The sequence below is a fragment of the Polypterus senegalus genome, chromosome 1 (assembly GCF_016835505.1).
Source record: "Polypterus senegalus isolate Bchr_013 chromosome 1, ASM1683550v1, whole genome shotgun sequence".
Classification (NCBI taxonomy): domain Eukaryota; kingdom Metazoa; phylum Chordata; class Cladistia; order Polypteriformes; family Polypteridae; genus Polypterus; species Polypterus senegalus.
The window spans coordinates 92402800-92422644 of NC_053154.1; the positions used below are offsets into that span (position 1 = coordinate 92402800).

Here is a 19845-nt window from a genome sequence, read left to right on the forward strand (position 1 = left end):
GCAAATTTCAAAAAACTGTCTGCATAATTTATCCATTTCTTTGTTTCTTTGTTTAGTGGAGGGGTTGTAACGTGGAAAATAAAAGGTGGATAATTTGCGACATACACAAAATTATGTATGGAAACGGCCCAAGGGCAGATTTTTTTTCGCGATACAAAAAACTTACGCGACAGTTCGTTTTGGGGGGGATGATGTCATCACGCACACCATTTTATCGATAAAAAGCCAGTTGGATGGAAACAGGCTGGAGACAGCAAATTTCTCACTTTTTTTTACGTATATTCTGTTTATCGATAACAAAACGTGCAAAAAACTGGATGGAAACTTGGCTAATGACATGTATGCTCATGAGACATGACACTGCTCTGTAGTTTTTTTGTGTTAGAAAAACGCACAATGTTTAGCTTGAAGGAGAGTACCTCTGCTTTGCCAACCACTCCAAGTGAAGCCTAGGTCAAACTTTCTTGCTAACATGTGAATCACCTCAAAAGTTCTCCTTCGGTCTGGTTTTAAATAAATAATGATGTCTTGAACAACCTAGCATTTACATTATCTCATACAAGTAAGATTAAAGCAGTGGATAGCTTATCTAAAATTATAAAGACAATGCCAGATGTCTACTTCTCCTCTCATCTCTGCCCTCTCTATCATATTAAGATTATTTTTTTGAGAAATATTGGAGTATCCAGTATTCAATATTCTTTATTAGACCTACATTTGTGTGAAGAAATACTATTGGGGCTCCTTTATACTAATAGGAAAATGGCTGCATAATGCCTCAACTATGAACGTTACTGCCAAGGAAGATGTTTTCTTTTAAATTTAATTACAAAATCAGCCTGAGGGTCATAAAAATGTTGTGAAATCATGTTGGTTAAAAGTAAATAATAATTGTAATTGAAAAATTGCAGATTTTTAGGATGTTTCTGGTTTTTGTTTACAGTTTTGAGTTTTTGCAAAACAACAAACACCACCCATCTTTCTATATAATACGCTACCGTGGCTGTTCGTTTGTCTGTCCAGGATTTTAAATCACCAGTAGCTCGCAAACTATTGATCTGAAATTTGGTACACATATACTCCATCACGTCTACGATCTGCTTTCGGGGTGATGAATGTTATGACTCTTTTTATTTTTATTTTATTTTATTATAGAGTCAACTCTTGGCAATGTGCAGCAGGGCGGCCATGCGCCACATGCGTATGGGCGCCATCCTCATTCCCTACCACCTTCGCTAATCATTCTTGAGCCAGATTGTAGATTTAAGTGCCAGCTTAAGTGAAAAATTAAAGAAAACATATTGTGCTAAGTAATTGCAACACAAAAACTAACTTAATCAGTTTTAACGTGAAAAGATGCCAATGATAGAAGGGAAGCAGCGGGCCACTAGGGTGGAGAAAAGAAGAGCTGCTCAGGAAGCAGCAAGCGTATCAACCTCTTGGCAAACGAATGCTAAACAGAGACAGAGTCTGAAAACTAGGAATGCTCAAGTCAAGTGTATTCACTGCACATCACTGGTATTCTATAAAGCTGTATTTTTGCACTGCTTCTCTCCATACCCTGAAAGTCAAAATACATCTAGCCTTGATCTCAGATTTGCCAAGTTTGGAGATATTTGTTATTGTAACTTTAGCATATAGTGTGTATGGGTGGACACTTTCTTATATTACAAACAATTTAGGTAAGTACAGTATATACTGGATTAATCAAGTATGCAGACACCATCACTTTTTTACTTTTTCCTATGTTGCAGTGTTGTGATAAAATCATTTAAATATATTTTTCCCCCATATCAAGCAGCACTCAATACCCAAGAATGACAGACCAAAAACAGGATTTTCCAATTTTTGCCAATTTATTAAAAAAAAAAAATCACATTTGGAGAGACAAAAATTTCATGTAGCATTGAAGCTTCTCAGGGCGTAGTTGTCTTGATAATTCCTAAATGGAAGAAGTTTGGAACAACCACTTTATATTCCCCACCCTAGTTTCCAGTTTCTAGAAATATATTTAGCTTGGGAGAAAACATAAAATTTTCCAGCTGTTCCAAACACAACCACATTTTCATTAAAGTAAAATATATCCCTGGATGCTGTGGATTTATCCTTGGTATATATTTATTTAGATCTGCCCAAAACCAATGACAGGGAATGAAATGTGAGATGTTAAATTGTGCAGCCCAGCATTTATCATCTTAGTTACAGTGAAAACATGTATGTGCCAGTGAAGCTCTATTATTATTACTCTTTATTTTCTACCTTTACTAGAACATCTTCTGTCATAATAATTTACTAATGGGAGGAAAAACAAAGTTGGAGAAATTCTCTCTCTCTATATATAATATATATATAAAGTATATTTTTTTGTGTGTGGAAATCAAGCATTAATCAGCAAGTGGCAGCAGGGGAAATCCTTTAACTTTTTTTTTCTTCAGTGGTTGAAATAGCAGTAATGTTAGTCCAGATGTTCATGTACCATGTGATTTTTTTTTTTTTCCCCAGAAGGGCAAACCCCACACACTCTTGTGTCAAATCACACAGCATTTAATGTCCAGAAGCCTGAAGTTACATCACTTTCTTTTCAAGCTAAAGAATTTTTCTTCAAGTGCTTTTTCACTTTCATTATGCTAGAGGTTACATGCAATTTCAACTTGATCTATTTTAAGTTTCACTTGTTACCTGACCAGGATAATGCAGAATTTTAACACTGTCATAGTGATCCAGGGGGAAATCACTATACCTGTGGTCTGCTTGCTGGCTAAGACGCTTCTAGGCTTTGCACTTATTCTCTCTAAATCCTATGCAAAAAGGTTTACTAATGATTTCTCTTTTAAGCGACAAATAATGTATTTTGCTGATAGTTGCACCAATTGAGTGTTTCCTGGCCAGTTTCAATTCCTGTATTTTGTCAGCTGTTCTGAATTCGATTGCCATGTTTGCTTGCCTATTTTCATGTTGTCTGTTCAAATGTAAACTGTAAGGATTGGGGCGGTATAATTCAGTGCATTGGACAGTTAATTATTGAAACATGTTTTGACAGTAGTTGCCCTCCTTACAGTAAATGGTTTTCTACATTTTAGTTGTGGAAAGTACTTCTTCATGTAAGAGCTTTGAAAAAAATTGCAAAGTAAAATGGTGCAGTCATGTTCATATAAATCACCAGAAAAGACCTTCTCAGTTAATACGCTAAGCTGTGGGATGTGCTGAAATGCAGAATAATGAACTTTTCCAAACATTTGGACGTGAGATGTTATTTTCACTATGTCCACTGTTTCTATGTTTGCTTGCAATAAGATGATACCTTTTATTGCAGACCACAAGTTTGACATGTAAGGTGCCTCAAAATTCACATCATTCACAGCAAATTAGTGTTTATGCAGAGCCTTGTAGTATTGCCAAGGGCTATAATCTTTTCCTTTTCTAATCTGATGAGATTCTGTCACTACTGTTGCCCTATTGAAATATGAGGCATATGCATGCATGATGTCTTTATTTCAAACAAGACAGATTTCAAAGCCCTGTCTTTCAGTCCAAGCTTTTACCAATCCCCTGTCTTTCAGTCCAAGCTTTTACCAATCTATTCACCATTTTGGGGAAAGGATTTAGTTTTTCTTGCTCTTTTTGTAACAATTTAGGCAAATGCTATATATTGGGTAAAATGTGACTTGCTTTATGTCTGTAAGATAATCTCTTACTCTATTACTGTCTTCCTTGCCTAGATCAAACCTACCTATGTCTCAGGCCGCTTCTCTTACACAAGTGCGTGCTTTGATGTGAATCAAGAAGCAGGCTATCAGGTTAATCAGTGTGCCCATGCTAGACACTCTAGTCTCACTAAAGTATGCTTCCTGTCTGTTTTGCTCACTGCTTGACTGTAACCTCACTGTTGCTTTCATGCCTGTGCCTCATCAAGTGTCTTATTATGTTTATAAGTTCTGATCGTGTGCATCACTACAGCACGCCAAATGAGAAGGACTATTTTATTTGAAAGAGTCAGTGGTCTCTTTTATTATAATACTGGATTTGATTTAGTTTTTTAAATTTGATTTTAGAATGGACCTGCAGTTTGTCAAGGAGACTATGTTGAAATCTTGTTTTGTTTGTAAACTACATTATGATGGGGTTGTAGAAAGGGATATGGGGCTTAGGTGAATCTGTTGCAGCATCATGACACTTAGTTTTTTTTTTTGTTTTTTTTTGCAAGGCTACAGTAATATTTGAAATTAATTCAGCATTATGAACATTGTTGTCTTATGCTGGAGAAACTTCCAGACTATTTTCCTTTTGTAGTAAAACAAGTGGTTTAATTTGAGGGAAATTTGGTTCTCTGTTTGCTATGTAATATGCCGAGTTTATTTTAACTGAAAGTTTGTATCTTTTTGCATTAGCATTCATTTTGTTAATGTGTGGAAACCTTTTAAGGCTTCTTATTCAGAAGTGTGCTGTTACTCTGTACTAGGTTTGCTCATGCAGTAAGTGAATATTATTATGTCTTCCTCTAGACTATATAAAAGCCATTTGAAGTTCAATAGCCATCTAGTCTGGAATTTTTTGCTTTTCCGACCCTGTTCCTATCTTTTGACTCAGAATGATCGATACACCTTGTACATGAGTGATACTCATGGAGTTTTTGAGTTACTTTGCATTGCAAGACTGGCAAAAATATGTTTTCTACTATACTAAGACAGGGGACTTAACATTTCTTCTCAACCCTTTTTGTAAACACACACATTTTAACATTACACGTAAATGTGAGCATGTGATGCAGCACAATAATTTATCAGAGTGAACACGTCAAAAAAAAAAATAAAACAAATATGGGAAATCTGAATATTTACTAAGTAGTGGCTAATGACACATATTTTTTATTCACCTATCATAAAACTTTGTTATATATGCTAGTGTTTTATTCCTGTTGTAGGGGGCTGAACTATGACTCTCAAGATTATTCCTTACTTCAAACTAAAAGTGATATCATCATGCCTAGCCTAGCAAACATTGCGCTTACAATATCTGTATAACATAACATAAATTACCAGTCAACTTACTGGGATGACTGCAAGTCCTAGTGCTCCACAGAGTCTGAACTCACATTTTTTTTCTGCATTTGGAATAAAATGCTTGCATACTCCGGAAATCTTGGGTCACACTGTCTTTTCTGCCATTTCTTTACCATCTACCTTTTTTCATATGTGTTCACAACAGAATGAAGTAATGACACAATTTTGCGGCGCAACATACTGAGCCTAATGATGTAATCAACTAATCAATTAAAGTGATCATTGCCAATGTCTTTAATAATGGATTCTCATTGATAATGTTGATCACTTGTTGCGGCTGTAGGTTGGTTCTCTCTTACAGAGGGATGTTTGTATAAGTAGCTTATCTGTTCATTATGGGTTGGCAGGTAGACAGCATCTTTTAACTGTGGTGCCTGATTGACAGCTAGTGGCACTGTTTACCTATCTGAGAGAAAACACTGTAATAAAATGTAAAGCAAACGCACTTAGGATGGCAGAGCTGGATTAATAATATCTATCTACAGTTGCTAACTATTAAACTATTAAATTAGATAATCCACACAAGGGATTTCTCTACACCATGGAATACTCCACGAGTAATGCAGGGACACACTTTGCATGAAATAGAACTGATCTGTTGATTGATCAATTGGAAATCTCAGTGAAAGTTGACTTGTCCTGTATGAGAATCAAAACAAGGTTAGGAATGGTAATACTTGTTTCTCATTTAACAAAAAAAAAAATAAAAAAATATTATCCACTACACATAATGTGAAGTCTCTTGCATTTTCCCTAGAAGCAGGTTTTTGGCGTTCAGTGTTCAATGAGTCTAAGAATCATTGTTTTCTTTAAGAGGAAGGCATTTATGGAACAGCATATAGAACACATTGAGAGTGACACCAGCACCCACATAATCTACCTTGGCAGAACAATTCAAAATTAGCTCATTAAATTAAATAAGTGGGAAAGTAATTGAGCATTATAGTGAGTGACATTAAGCAGTCCAAATATTCCCATTCAGGAGAAACTTTGTCATGCAATAAGATAATAATCTATAACACACTGCCAATACAACAAAAGACTTCATCATTGGGACAAAGTAGAAAGTGCCAAGACAATCACAAGACCTTAAACCAATTGAGCGTGCCTTTCATCTCTGAAGGGAAAAAACCCAAAGCAAAAAACAACTGAAAGCAGTTGCTGTAATTGCCTGGAACGGAATAATAAAAGAGGAAACTAACCATTTGCTAGTGCCAGTCGAGTAAACAGGCTTGATGCAATTATTGCAAGAAAGGGATATGCAACTAAATAGATTACGTATCTGTTCCCACACTTTTGCTCACATAACAGATTGGGTGATCTGCTACAAAAGGTGCTGTCTTCTATATTCTCAGTACCAGGTAATACAATCCTTAATTCTGAAGTCTTGTGTCATTTTCATATTTTGATCTCAAATTTTGGATTGCACACTGATTAAAAGAATTATAACAAATTGTCACTCTGGAAGAAATATCCAGGATTAAAGATTACTTCATGGGATTCTTTTCAGCAACAGATACAATAGGAGAAATTTTATCTTCTCTTGCCATTGACAGACTTGAGGAACTACATACTATTTTTCATGATTCTAAAGGGTAATTATACCAAATGACAATGGTGCCAACATGAAGGGGAAGCAAAAAGGTGAGCAGGCCATGCTGCTGTAAAAAATGCCTTGTCTTTCTTTGTGCCATGTGCAGCCTGCACCCTAAATTTAGTGGTAGCTGATGCAGCCAGGAGTTCAAAAAATGCCATTGCTTTCTTTGGACATCAGCAAAAGCTTTATAGCTTTTTTTCAGCTGCACTTTAAAGGCCCTATGGCCTATGAGGGGTGCAAATATAAAAAAATTACCAAAAAAAAGTACTAAAAGCCTGCACTGAAAGAAGTATTCTTATTTTGCACCTTTTCTCATTGTCAATAAAAATAGCTTTTTAAATTTTTTTTCTAGGAAAGATACAGTTGTGTCTTAAGTTAGGAAAATATGGACAACCTTCTCATTTTGTGAATAGTTGAAAGTGATTTCAATGATGACACATTGGAATCATGAATTGCCTTTTGGGTTTAAAATGATCCATGATTTTATTTTTTTGTCATATTGCCCAGCCCTACATCATAGTTTGTTGGCAACTGGTCTGTCACATTTCAAATTGTTTCATTGCTATCCATTTCAACATCATCAGTTTACAAAAAAAACAAACACAGAGGTAGAGAATAGAGTGTATTAAATAAAGAATCACATGGCATTCAGGTGTAATAAACAACTCTTGGTAGTGAACATTCAAACAACATACACAACATGATTTGAACACAGCACTCTGAATGATGCAAAATGTTGTGCAGTAACACTTATTCTGGACAGCTTAAATGTTAAAACAATGTTTGTAAACATATTTCGCTTTTTAAAAGTAGGTCTTCCGGTTTCTTTAAAACAGGGGCATTATACCAAGTCACTTTTCTGACTAAGGTTATCTATTAGCTTCTTTTTTCTAAAGTGTTACAGAGCACATGTACAGTTTAAATAGGTTTTTCAAATTAAGTGCCTTCATTCAGAAACTGGGAAGCCGCCTGGGAACTGAGAATAGATGGTTCACATTTACTCTGTGTAACACCTTGTTCTCGATTCACTCCTTGTTTCAAGATTGCTATTTATTAAATATATATATATATATATATATATATATATATATATATATATATATATAGTGGTGTGCTGGCGCCCTGCCCGTGGTTTGTTTCCTGCCTTGCGCCCTGTGTTGGCTGGGATTGGCTCCAGCAGACCCGCATGTCCCTGTAATTAGGATGCATCGGGTTGGATAAAAAATAATGAAAAGAATAGCAATATAATGTCGGTCAAGGATACCTCCATTACTAGTGAGCGGCCCAGACAAATTGTATCAGGCTATGCGCATTCATGCCTTAAGTTGGCTACATAAATTCCATGTGATTTAAGTTTCATATGAAAAGCTTTTCTTAATATTTTTTAAAGTAGGTTAATGTGGAATTATTGATCTGTTTTTGTCCTGGAAATATGTACACTGATAAAAATGTGAATTTCTTGTCATTAAAGGTGTCTACATCCTAATCGCTGTTGGTGCAGTTATGATGTTCGTTGGCTTCCTTGGCTGTTATGGTGCCATCCAGGAATCACAGTGCCTCCTTGGAACGGTAATACTTCTGCAAATTTTTGGTTTCAAGAAATTGTGTTGCAAGAATTTGAGTAGACAATGGTATTGATTTGTGGCGTTTATTTTAATAAGGATTAGTGATATAATTTTGTTTACTTTCTCATAAAATGCATTATGAATTTGGTAATAATGCAGTAAAAAATAAACAATTGTAAAGCTGTGTCATTGTGCATTTGTAAAGGAATAAAGGTTAAAATAACACTTCAAACAGATACTTTTTGTTGTGTTACTTACCCCATGTAGTTTGAATTGGTGAATGAGAAAAATTATTAATTTCATGTTTTCACAGAAAACAGACATCACAACATTTCTAATAGAACGGGATCTAACAGTGACCAATGCTGAATAACATTGACACAATGTGATAAACATACAATTCTTACAATTCTAACTTGTATCACATATTCCATGTCTGTTATCCATTTATATGGTGAAAAGTTGAAATGGATGAATTTTTTGATAAAATAATATTACTCATTAGAGGGAAGGTACATTCCCTCAAAGCCATGCTTTTGAATTGAAAACAGGAGTCTTGACCACTCATGAATGAGGCAGATCTTTAATCCAACTTGAAGCAAACGCAAAACGTTTTGATTTTTTTGGAGTGAGCTTCAGACATGTCTAAGTTGCAGGAGATGGCAAACTTAATGACATGCAGGTTGAGCTGTCTACTGGCCTGAGTCACTAGAAAAGGCAAACTACAGAACAGGAGGTCATGGGAAAATGCCACAACTACCCCTGACTCCACAAGATTATTTAAATGAATTGTGCAACTGAAAATCAGAAGAAAAGTTGTGTAATGCAGTTGTGCAAAAATGTTGTGTATTGCCATTTCCACACACACTTTGAGATGTATAAGAACTTAAATTGGTGTAAAGCCACACACATTGTCACGGCAGCCCCCACCCTCCATACGCAAGTATCTGCTTGGTTTTGCAAACTGGCAGCACCCAGTGTCAAAGCAGTGCTATTGTTTCTGTGTTGTGTCCCTTTTTTCAGATTCACATCAAAGATGTGGGATTTTTAAAATATATCAAAATGAATTGCATTTAATTTACCAGTTTAAGGCATTCTATTGTTATCATTATGTAACAATATAATGGTGCATGGAATAAATAAACTATTCCAAATACCACAGCTGCTTTAGTGTTGTTACTCTCAGTGCACCATTCAGAGTACTTTAACTCATTGTATCTGTGTGTGGAATCACAGCTGTACAGCAGGGGCCTCATGTATAACGCCGTGCGTAGAACTCGCACTATAACATGGCGTAAGCACAAAAGCCGAAATGTGCTTACGCACAGAAAAATCCAGATGCAGGAATCTGTGCGTACTCCAACTTCCACGTTCTTTAGTTACATAAATCCCGATCAACGTGAAAACTAACGCCGTGCACGCCAAGATTTTGTAACGCCCAAATCCTCCCAGAATTACGCCTATTTGAATATGCAAATCAATATAAATCGCCCTTAAGCGCAGCCTTCTGTGAAAAGACAATGGGAAAAGCACGGGAAAATATAAGAATTTCAGCGAATACCAAGTGGAGGCAAAGGAAAAACATACTATTTGTTCAAATAAACCATGGTATAATCAACAAAATGAAGTTGATCGAGTGACATAGCGTGTTGGAGAAACTTGAAAGCTCACATTCACAAAATCGCACAGTGCCGGAAATAAAAAAGAAGTCACATATCAAAGTTGCCGTGAAAGAAGAGTTGTAAGCCCACTGTCTGAGTGTCATATGAAAGCTTATTAGGGTACAGAGAAAAAAGGCACACGGTGGGGAAAACGCACGAAATGTCAACTTTAATCTCGAATTTTCCACTTTAATCACGTAGTTTATTTTGTCATTTAGTAGAACATTATAAACTTCATCTTAAAATCGCTTAATTAACCAGTTTCTCAAAATTACATCGTAATTAAAGTAGCACGTTAAATGCTTTGTTTTGTATTTGATCTTCTACTCGTATGTGATCTATGTGTGTGAATCACTACTTGCTTCTTAAACTGGCTCTCTTCCTCCAACTGGACACAGAGTCCATTACATTTGTGATATTACAGCTCTCTGAATAACTAAAATACTGAGATGTATGCGTGATGTCATTTTCATGATGATAGGAGCTAAAGCACATTATTAAACATGTGTTTCATGAGCCTCGTGCTCATGACAAGCATTTATCTTTTGTCAAATTTGTCGCTGCTTTTAGCTGTGTTGTTATTTTCTCTTCTGTTTTATATTCAATATATATTGGCGTACGCCCAAGAGTCCTTGCTTTTCTTTCCCAAGTAACCGATCGCCACACAATCAGCTCTGTAATAGAAGTTAAGCCATCTGTAAGCTTAGCGCCGATTCTTCAAAACGCTTAAAGAACATTGAAATATCTTCGTAGTACATGTTTAATTATTCTATCCTTCACGACACTCCCAGTGAAGAATATAGATTATTTAAATGAAGTTAAAGTTTTATGTGTATAATTTAACAAACATATTTTGCTGCATTTCACCTTAAAATGATATCGCATCATATGTAAATACGCGCTTTATAAAGTGGCCCAGGTTGTGAGATATTATAACTGTAGTGCAAGTTTACAGTGGGGTGATTGTACTTATAAGTACAAACCGTTCTACAAGGAGCAATTGATTGAGTGCATTTAAAGTTCTTGGGATTAAACTGTTTCTGAACCGCGAGGTCCGTACAGGAAAGGCTTTAAAACATTTTGCAGTGGCTGAGGTAGCGTGTCCTTAAAGCTGTATACCGATAATTCTCTTTCCGGTCAGCTGCTGCTGTGATTCACACTCAGATACAGTGATATAAATACTCCGAGTCGTGCAGTGAGAGTAATATGGAAAAAGATGATCCGCTGTGGCAACTCCTAACGGGAGGAGCTGAAAGAAGAAGAAGAAGAAGAAGTGAGAGTAACAACGCTAAAGCAGTTATGGTATTTGGAATACTATGGCTGTTCCTGACCATTATATTGTTACGAAGTTAATTACAATCAGATGCATTACACTAATAAACAATATGCGGTTAGTTTCTGTGTATTTATAAAGCCGCGTCATGAAAATAATGAGTAATCACACAAGAACAGTACCATTGCTTTGACGCTGGGTGCCGCCAGTTTGCAAAACCGAGCGGAGAACTTGCGTACGACAAGGCATGAGGTACCGTGGAAAAGTGCGTGGCTTTACGCCAAGTGTAGGTTTTATACATCGCGATTTGAACGTGGAAAAGTTCTTACGCAACATTTCTGTGCGTACGCACCGTTTATACATGAGGCCCCAGGTGATTGGAAAGCCCCGGAGAACATTTATAGCATTTGCTGCCTCAAGAAAGGAACCAGTCTCTGCATGAATTCCACTCAGCCATGCACACAGTCTCTGCATGAATTCCACTCAGCCATGCACACAGTCTATTTGAACTTCCTCCTTTTGGCAAACACTTCACAGCTTTTCCTGCACGGATCTCGAGGCTTAGAAACTATTTCATCCCAACAGCTATTAAAGCACTCAATCAGGCTATTAAGTGCTCCCGGTAGTACTGTTTGTACTTGTAATTACAATTACCTCACTGTAAACTTGAACTACAACTGTAACATTGCACAACCTGAGCCACTTTATGAACCATGTGTACTATCTGCACTATATGTACATGTATATTGTACTTGTGCTTTTATACAATATATTTTTGCATTGTTTATTTTATATTGTTATCATATCATTTTATAGGAAAACAAGTTTATGGAGAAACTGCATATTGAATCTCATTGTACCATACAATGACAATAAAGGAATTTGTTCCACTCAAGAGAAAAGAACATGCATTTACAGACGATGATGACTGGCTTCTAAGTTGATTTAGATTTCCATGAGCTATCCTTTTCGAGCTGCGTGCTGATAGAATACTAAGATGTATACTTGATGTCATTTTTATGATGAAAATAAAGAAATTCGATTCAATTAAACAGAAAAAGAGTGCGTATTTATAGATGATGAAGACTGGCTTCTAAGTTGATTTAGATGTCCAAGAGCTGTCCTTCTTGGCATTGTGTGCTATGATGTATACTTGATGTCATTTTTATGATGAAATGTATTAAAGTATGTATATTACATTTTACAGATAAATTATTAACTTCATTTAAATAATGTGGTGGTGCAGCGGTAGCGATGAGCTGGTGCCCTGTCCAGGGATTGTTCCTACCTCCTGCTGTATGCTTGCTGGGACTGTCACGATCCTGGATGGATAGATGGATGAAATTATTAAAATATATTACGAAGATATTTCAGTGCTCCTTAAAGGTTTTGAAGAACCGCTGTTCTAAGCTTACAGCTGGTTTTACATTTATTGCAGCGCTTATATTGTGGCGATTGGTTACGTGGAGAAAGAAACAGGAAGGACAGGAATTTGGGGTTGGTACGTTTGACAGATGCGGTACTACTGTAATTATTTAATCAAGGATCCCGCGTGTCCCAGCAAGCATCTTGCATGAGGCAGGAACAATCCCTGGATGGGGGAGTCAAGAATAATTGGACGGAGTGCCAACTCATCGCTACCACTGCACAGCCATGCCCCCATTTTTAATACATGTTTTAATGCATTTCATCATGAAAATATCAAGTATACATCTTAGTATTGTAAAATGTTTAGAGAGATGTAATATCATGAATGTAATGTATTCTGTGTTGCGATTAGTGCCTGAACGTTCCTGTCTGCGAAAGAGAAAGCTCATTTAAGAAGCATGCAGTTATTCACACACATAGAATACAAAGCATTTAATGTGCTACTTTAGTTATGATAGGATTTAAGAAACTCTAGCAAATTAAACATTGATTTTAAGACGAAGTTTACAACATTCTACGTACATTTTTACTTTTAATGACAAAGTAAACTATGAGATTAAACTGGAAATTTCAATATTAAAGTCAACATTTCATTTTTTATTTTTTTTATTCACTGTGTCAATATTATTTTTCTTTTCTCTTTGTCATAATAAGCTTCTGTAAGACACTCAAGACAGTGGGCTATGACTTGCATTTTCACGTCAACTTTTGTGTGACTTTATGAACTTGAACTTTTTAGTGTCATTCCATCAAGTTCCTTTAGTTGCTCATACCACTGCCTAAGCCACCAAAAAGTATGTTTTTCCTTGCTTCCACTTCGCATTTGGGGAAATTCTTCTCTTTTATATGTGCTTTCTTTTAACAAAACACTCAACTAAAAGGGCTATTTATATTGATTTACATATTCAAATATGTGAAATTCTGGGAGGGGTCAGGGTGGGGCGTCAGGCTTGTGCAAGTGCATTATATTTCACGCTGACTGGGACTCATGGGGAGAAAGTGTGTGGAAGTTGGCTTATGCACGGTTTTGTGTATCTGAATTTTTTTGTGCATATACATTGTTTCTACTTTTGCCCATATGCCGTGTTTTAGTGTGACTTCTCGCACAGCATTATACATGAGGCCCCAGGCATTTGTAGAAGGACAGTGTATAATACTTAGATTTTCCAAGCAATTTTCTTCCTAACTTTTGTTTCACTTTTGTCTCCTCTAGTTTTTTGCCTGTCTGGTAATCTTATTTGCTTGTGAAGTGGCTGCTGGAATCTGGGGTTTCATTAACAAAGACAAGGTAAAGCTACTATAAGTGCTTAAGTAGTTTGAAGTCAACAAAGAGCTGGTAGATGATTTTCTACTAAAAAGCTATTTTGTGCATGATAAAAGTTTTATTTTTTGAAAAAAAAAAGGTAGGCATTAACAACACATCTTATTTGGATTTTAAATCTGTGCACAAAATGACCATACTTCTCTGGCAAAATATAACATATTTACTTAACAATTAGTCAGTAATGACTTGTTAGTTTCTAAGAAATGTATGTGTATTCGTTAAAATAGATCTGCACAAGCTAAATAATTACATGACAAACATTTCATGGTAACAGGGGGTTTGCCCGTCATTTTCATTTCCACAGTTTTACTCAGTTTCTTCGCTGAATGCAGTGTTTGTGTTGAAAAAGTACCATCTATGAACAGTATAGAACAAATTTAAAAGGCTAGTATGATATTTAGGTATACAGCACACTGTGTAAAGCAAAAAACAGTTTCTAAGGCTAGATATCCATCTTCATTCATGGTCATAGGAGTACCAGGAAAAGTTGAAAGGTGCATTTAGGCTTATTTACAGTCTACCAGGTATAAGCAATATTCAAAGAGGCATGTTTTAGAAAATGGTTTAAAAGTTAATGTAATAATGTTTTAATTATGAATGCTTTAGGCAAGTTTAGATGTCAGTTATGACTTTAAAACATCTTCAACAAGAACATAGCACCACAGATGGGATCTTTAAATCAGTAGGTGTAAAAGAATAACTTCAATTTTTTGGTATCTATAGCACCACTGATCTAACTAGGTTATGATCTTAATTGGCCAGGTTTTGTTTTAGGTGTACACTGTTTGCTGAATTTATGTTAGCAACGTGAGGAAAGAAAAAAGGCGGAGAAAATGTTAATTCCAGGCTGGGAGTGTGCCATTGCTGCACCATCCATCCATTATCCAACTCGCTATATCCTAACACAGGGTCACGGGGGTCTACTGGAGCCAATCCCAGCCAACACAGGGTGCTAGGCGCTATCCCAACACAGTGCACACACACACCAAGCACACACTAAGGACAATTTAGGATCCCTCTTATCTCTGAGTGCATGGCAGATTTATACTGTGTAATTGCCAACCTTTTCAATAAAAACTTATGTCAGTGTAACTATTCTAGAATTCATGATACTAGAATTCATAAAGACATCAAAAGGAGGTTGGTTAGTGGCATTTTATGGTTAAAGTGACACTTAGTAGTGCCTTCTTTTCATGAATTATCATGATTTTGTTCTTAAGCCTTGGTTTCTGTTTTGATTCTTAAGGTTAATAGCACTTTGTTTTTCTTTTTATCGTTACTCGGTTGACATCATACCTGTACTTTTTTTGGCTAAGCTTTCTTACAGTGTTTTCATTTCCCAGTATCATTTTCATGGAGAAATTCATGTTGTTTGGAGCTAACAATGGTTATTGCTGACTATGATATGAACGGTGCTCGCAGATGTGTGACGTTACGTCATTGATATTTTCGTTGGTCTTTGCTCATGTTTAACCATTCCTTATCCAGCCATTCTAAAGTAAAGCTCATATCCACAATGGAACTAGTGTCCATCTTTCTTCTGCTAATAAATACTTGCATGAACCTTGACCACATAGTTAATAATGAGGTCCCAGTGTAAGGAAAATGTGTTTCCAAAATATGTTGTATTATGTACTTTAGACAAAACCAAAAAGAAATATCTGAAGTTTATTTTGTGGTTTAATGTAAAATGTTTAGGTTGCTATTGCAACATTTTGGAATAGGCCATTTCCTAGTCTGTGCACAGTTGAACCACAAAAGAGTGTCATGTGGTAATGTTTGTAATGCTTGGCTTTTATTGAATTTCATGGTAGCAGTGAGGAAATCAGTACCAAACATTTACAGGAAGTTCAAAATGTACACTGTGGCAATAGTTTTAAAGCAATGCTAGTTGTCAGGCTTTATGTATTGAAAGTTCTAAGAAAAGCCAAATGATTATAGTTTTAGAATATCCTATTTAAAGTCCATCCCTGATTTTCTTTTTGGTAGGATCCTAAGCAAACAGCTTATTCTTGATAAGCCTATATGTTCCAGAGTTAGAGCAGAATACCTCAAAAATACTGCTAGAGATTGATTAGTAGCAACAGGACAAAATAAAGTATCATTACATTGTCATTTATTCACTTGTGATCTTCTTTAACCTAACAATGTGTTTTTGTTGAAGTTCCTAAAGTTTAAATAATTTTTTCTTATCTTATTGTAAACATAAAATCAAGAACCAAAGAATATAGGTAAAGTGTAAATCAAGGTGGGAAAAATTAAGAAAATGAGACAGAGTTCTGTACTCATTCACTTTGGATTCACCTTTAAAAAATAAAATCTAACAATGAAAATGTAAAAAATGAAGGCATTTCTACCATACTTTTGACTGCTGTTGACACAAAAGCATTTTCATGGGGAGTGAGTTGGCAGCTTATCATATCTCATGCAAAAATGCTAGTGTCATATACAGTGGTTGTTATGTGTCATTCTTCTCATTTGCAGTTAGCGTATCCATGTACGATACAGTGTGTCTAATTAATACATTCCAGTAAACCCCCAATTCTCTGTAAAGAATCGGAAATCCAAGAATGGCAATCACTTTCTTTTCCGTCCGATCTTTGGAGGGATGACAAATCATGGAGGGTGGGAGTGTCCTGAGAAAGTTTTCATTTAATTAAATAAATATATTTGTACTAAAATTAACCAATTTATTAAAACTAAAATTGAAATTTAATTGTTATATCATTTAAGTCCAAAATGTCTCTTGAGTTGCTGCACTCATAAGTAAAAAAAAATTATTGGAGTGCAAAGGTTTAAATGAAGTAAACCGGAAACAAAAAAATTAATAAAATGGTAAATTCAAAATGGTTAATGAAAAATTTCCTTATAAACAATATTTTTGGTTTCATGCCCTTGAGTCAGCTATGCCTGGTATGGAGTAGTTAAAACCTTCACTTTAACGTCACACAAACGCCAGACTGTCCAAATGCAGGTATGCTCAGATAGGTAAATCCCTACAGGTTGTGTTGTGTTGTTTGGGCGCCACCTACTGACTCTGGGAAGCCACTGGGTTTGACTCTGGGGCGCTGAGACGCTGTGCGTGTGCGCTTTCGGCGCCACCTAGTTCCATGATGGTAACACCGGCAGACCCTGGCTTGGAGATCTACATTACTAAACGAAGGTTGTATATATGGTGGTGTGCACGTTCGCGTTCGGGCGGCGGTTGTATTGTGCACGGCTTGCTTCTGGCCTCTGGCATCCGTGCATATATACAACTTTCGTTTAGTAATATAGATATACAATATAGGTAATTTTTGTATATCACTGTTCATTGAAAGCAGGTACAGACAACTGTGACAAATTCTCAGGTAAAATGCAATTATAGATTACACTAATTACTAAATAGAGAACTAGTACATTATAAAAATACATATTTTTTAAAATACACAGAAAACAAAAGTAGTAACTGATTAACATAAATGGACACCAACAGTATCTACCTATTAAATGATTGCTGAACTATGGTCAGTTGACATTTTAGGAGACAAATTGGTTGAAGACAAAGTCAACTATAGTTCTAGAAACCTTGGCCAACTAGCCACCCACCCACTCTGGGCATTCTATTGTAGTGTCTGTGCTGGTCCACTCAGTCTAATGGGAGAGTATTTTATCTGATGAAGAACAGCTTGTCAATAAGGTAGTGGCACTAAGTGTTATTTCCAGATACTGAGAAGAGAAAAAGAATGCAGGAGGGTTAGTAACGGTTTATAAACCTTATATAGCTTAATATATCAGTACAATTGTCTAACAAAGAAAGATGCAGTATGCATTGATGATAGGGCATTCCAGACAAATGTAGTGAGACTTCAGCCTGGATTTAAAAGCCCAGACTTAATGGGCATCTGTTATATTAGCAGGCAGATCACTCCACACTGTTGTGACCCAATAACTAATACTTACGCATTAATGTGTCAACCACTTTTTGCCAGCTGTCTTTGCTGGTTTGGGCTGCTTTTGCAGTGTTACCCCTTGTGCATATTAAATCTTGAAATTCTTTATATCCTTCGAATAAAAGGTCCTGCTCCGCTTTCATCATTTTGTTACAGCCTATCAAAGACTTGCTGATCATGTTTTCTAGACTCAATATATATGGGCTTTTCAATCAGCGCGGGTGTGCATAATCACCTCGGATGATAAGATCCAGCTAGACTACACAGCTGCATTTGAAAAACCGACTTATCCTGGATGAGTTTCATCGGCATTGACTCATCCAAGATGACGCATATGGTCTCGGAAGATTTAAGCGATGTACTGAAAATGCCCCCCAGGTTTTTATAGCTTGTAAGTTTGCTGCCCAGTAATAAAACTGAAAGTTATGTAGAGCCATGCCACCTTTGCCTTAGGTCTTTGTAGGGTCGCTCTTTGGATACGTGGATGATTTGAGTACCAAATAATTGAGGTTATGGTTGAATCTAATTGCTTAAAAATGATTTATTGATGTATTGGAATGTTTTGAAATAAAAAGAGAAGCTTAGGAAGGATATTTATCTTAACAAAGTTAATTCTTCCAGCTAGAGTGAGATGAAGGGTTGACCATCTATGCAAGTCTTGCTTATTTTTTTTCATACAGATGGCAAAATTTTGTTGATAATAAGCTTTATGTTTACTTGTGATATTTACCCCTAGGTATTTAAACTGATCGGTAATGATAAAAGGGAAGGTGTCCAATCTAATATTGTATGCTTGAGAATTCACTGGAAAGAGCACACTTTTATTCAGATTAATTCTAAGACCAGAGATCTTTTGAAATTCTGTAAGTACTGTTAAGACTGCAGGCACAGTATTTTGTGGGTCTGATATATACAGTACCATATCATATGTATATAAAGAAATTTTCTGTTCAAGTCCTTCTCTGATAATCCCCTTTATCTGATAAGTATTTCAACAGTGAAATGCCAGTGGTTCAATGGCGATTGCAAATAGCAATGGTGACAAGGGGCATCCTTGTCTGGTACCACGCTCTAGTTTAAAGTAGTCTGAACAAATGTTTTTAATTTTAATACAAACTGAAGCTTCTGGATTGGTATACAGTAGTTTGATCCATGCACAAATGTTTGGGCCAAACCCAAATTTCTCTAATGTAGTGAAAAGGTAGTTCCATTCAATCATGTCAAATGCTTTTTCTCCATCCAACGATAATAATGTCTCTGGGGTGTTTGACTTTGCAGGTGAATATACTGTATTACATTAAACAGGCGTTGAAGATTGGAAGCTAAGTGTTGGCCTTTAATAAATCCAGTTTGATCCTGTGATTTTACCGAAGGCAGCACTTTCTCCATCCTTCTAGCTAGGATTTTTGATAGTATCTTAAAATCATTATTACAAACTGAAGCTTCTGGATTGGTATACAGTAGTTTGATCCATGCACAAATGTTCAGGCCAAACCCAAATTACTCTAATGTAGTGAAAAGGTAGCTCCATTCAATCATGTCAAATAAATCCAGTTTGATCTTGTGATATTACCGAAGGCAGCACTTTCTCCATCCTTATAGCTAGGATTTTTGAGAGTATCTTAACATCATTATTTAGAAGTGAAATTGGTCTGTATGATGCACATTTTAATAAGTCCTTATTTTGTTTAGGAAAGATGGTGATTAATGCTTGGCGAAAAGTTTGAGGTAGAATTTGATTATCTATAGCTTCTGTAAATGTTGCTAATAAGAGGGGAGCTAGCTGAGTGGAGAGTTTCTTATAAAATTCAATAGGGTATCCATCAGGGCCTGCTGCTTTCCCGCTTTGAAGTGACTTTATAGCATCTAGTAATTATCATAGCACCAGAGGTTTATCCAGTTCCTCTGCACTAAAAGTATCTATTTGTGGTATCTGTAATGTATCAAGAAATGCATTTGATTGTATGTTGTGTGTTGTCTTCTTTAAACTCAGTAGAATATAAGG

At 36.0% G+C, this 19845-nt stretch overlaps 1 protein-coding gene across 1 annotated transcript in view; it reads left to right on the forward strand.

Moving 5' to 3' along the window:
- cd81a (CD81 molecule a) overlaps positions 1–19845 on the forward strand; it is an 88867-nt gene that overhangs the window by 36217 nt on the left and 32805 nt on the right. Inside the window, exons 3-4 of the mRNA XM_039753393.1 lie at positions 8129–8226; positions 13798–13872. Of these exons, the coding sequence (XP_039609327.1) occupies positions 8129–8226; positions 13798–13872 (173 nt within the window). The remainder of the gene's footprint in view (positions 1–8128; positions 8227–13797; positions 13873–19845) is intronic.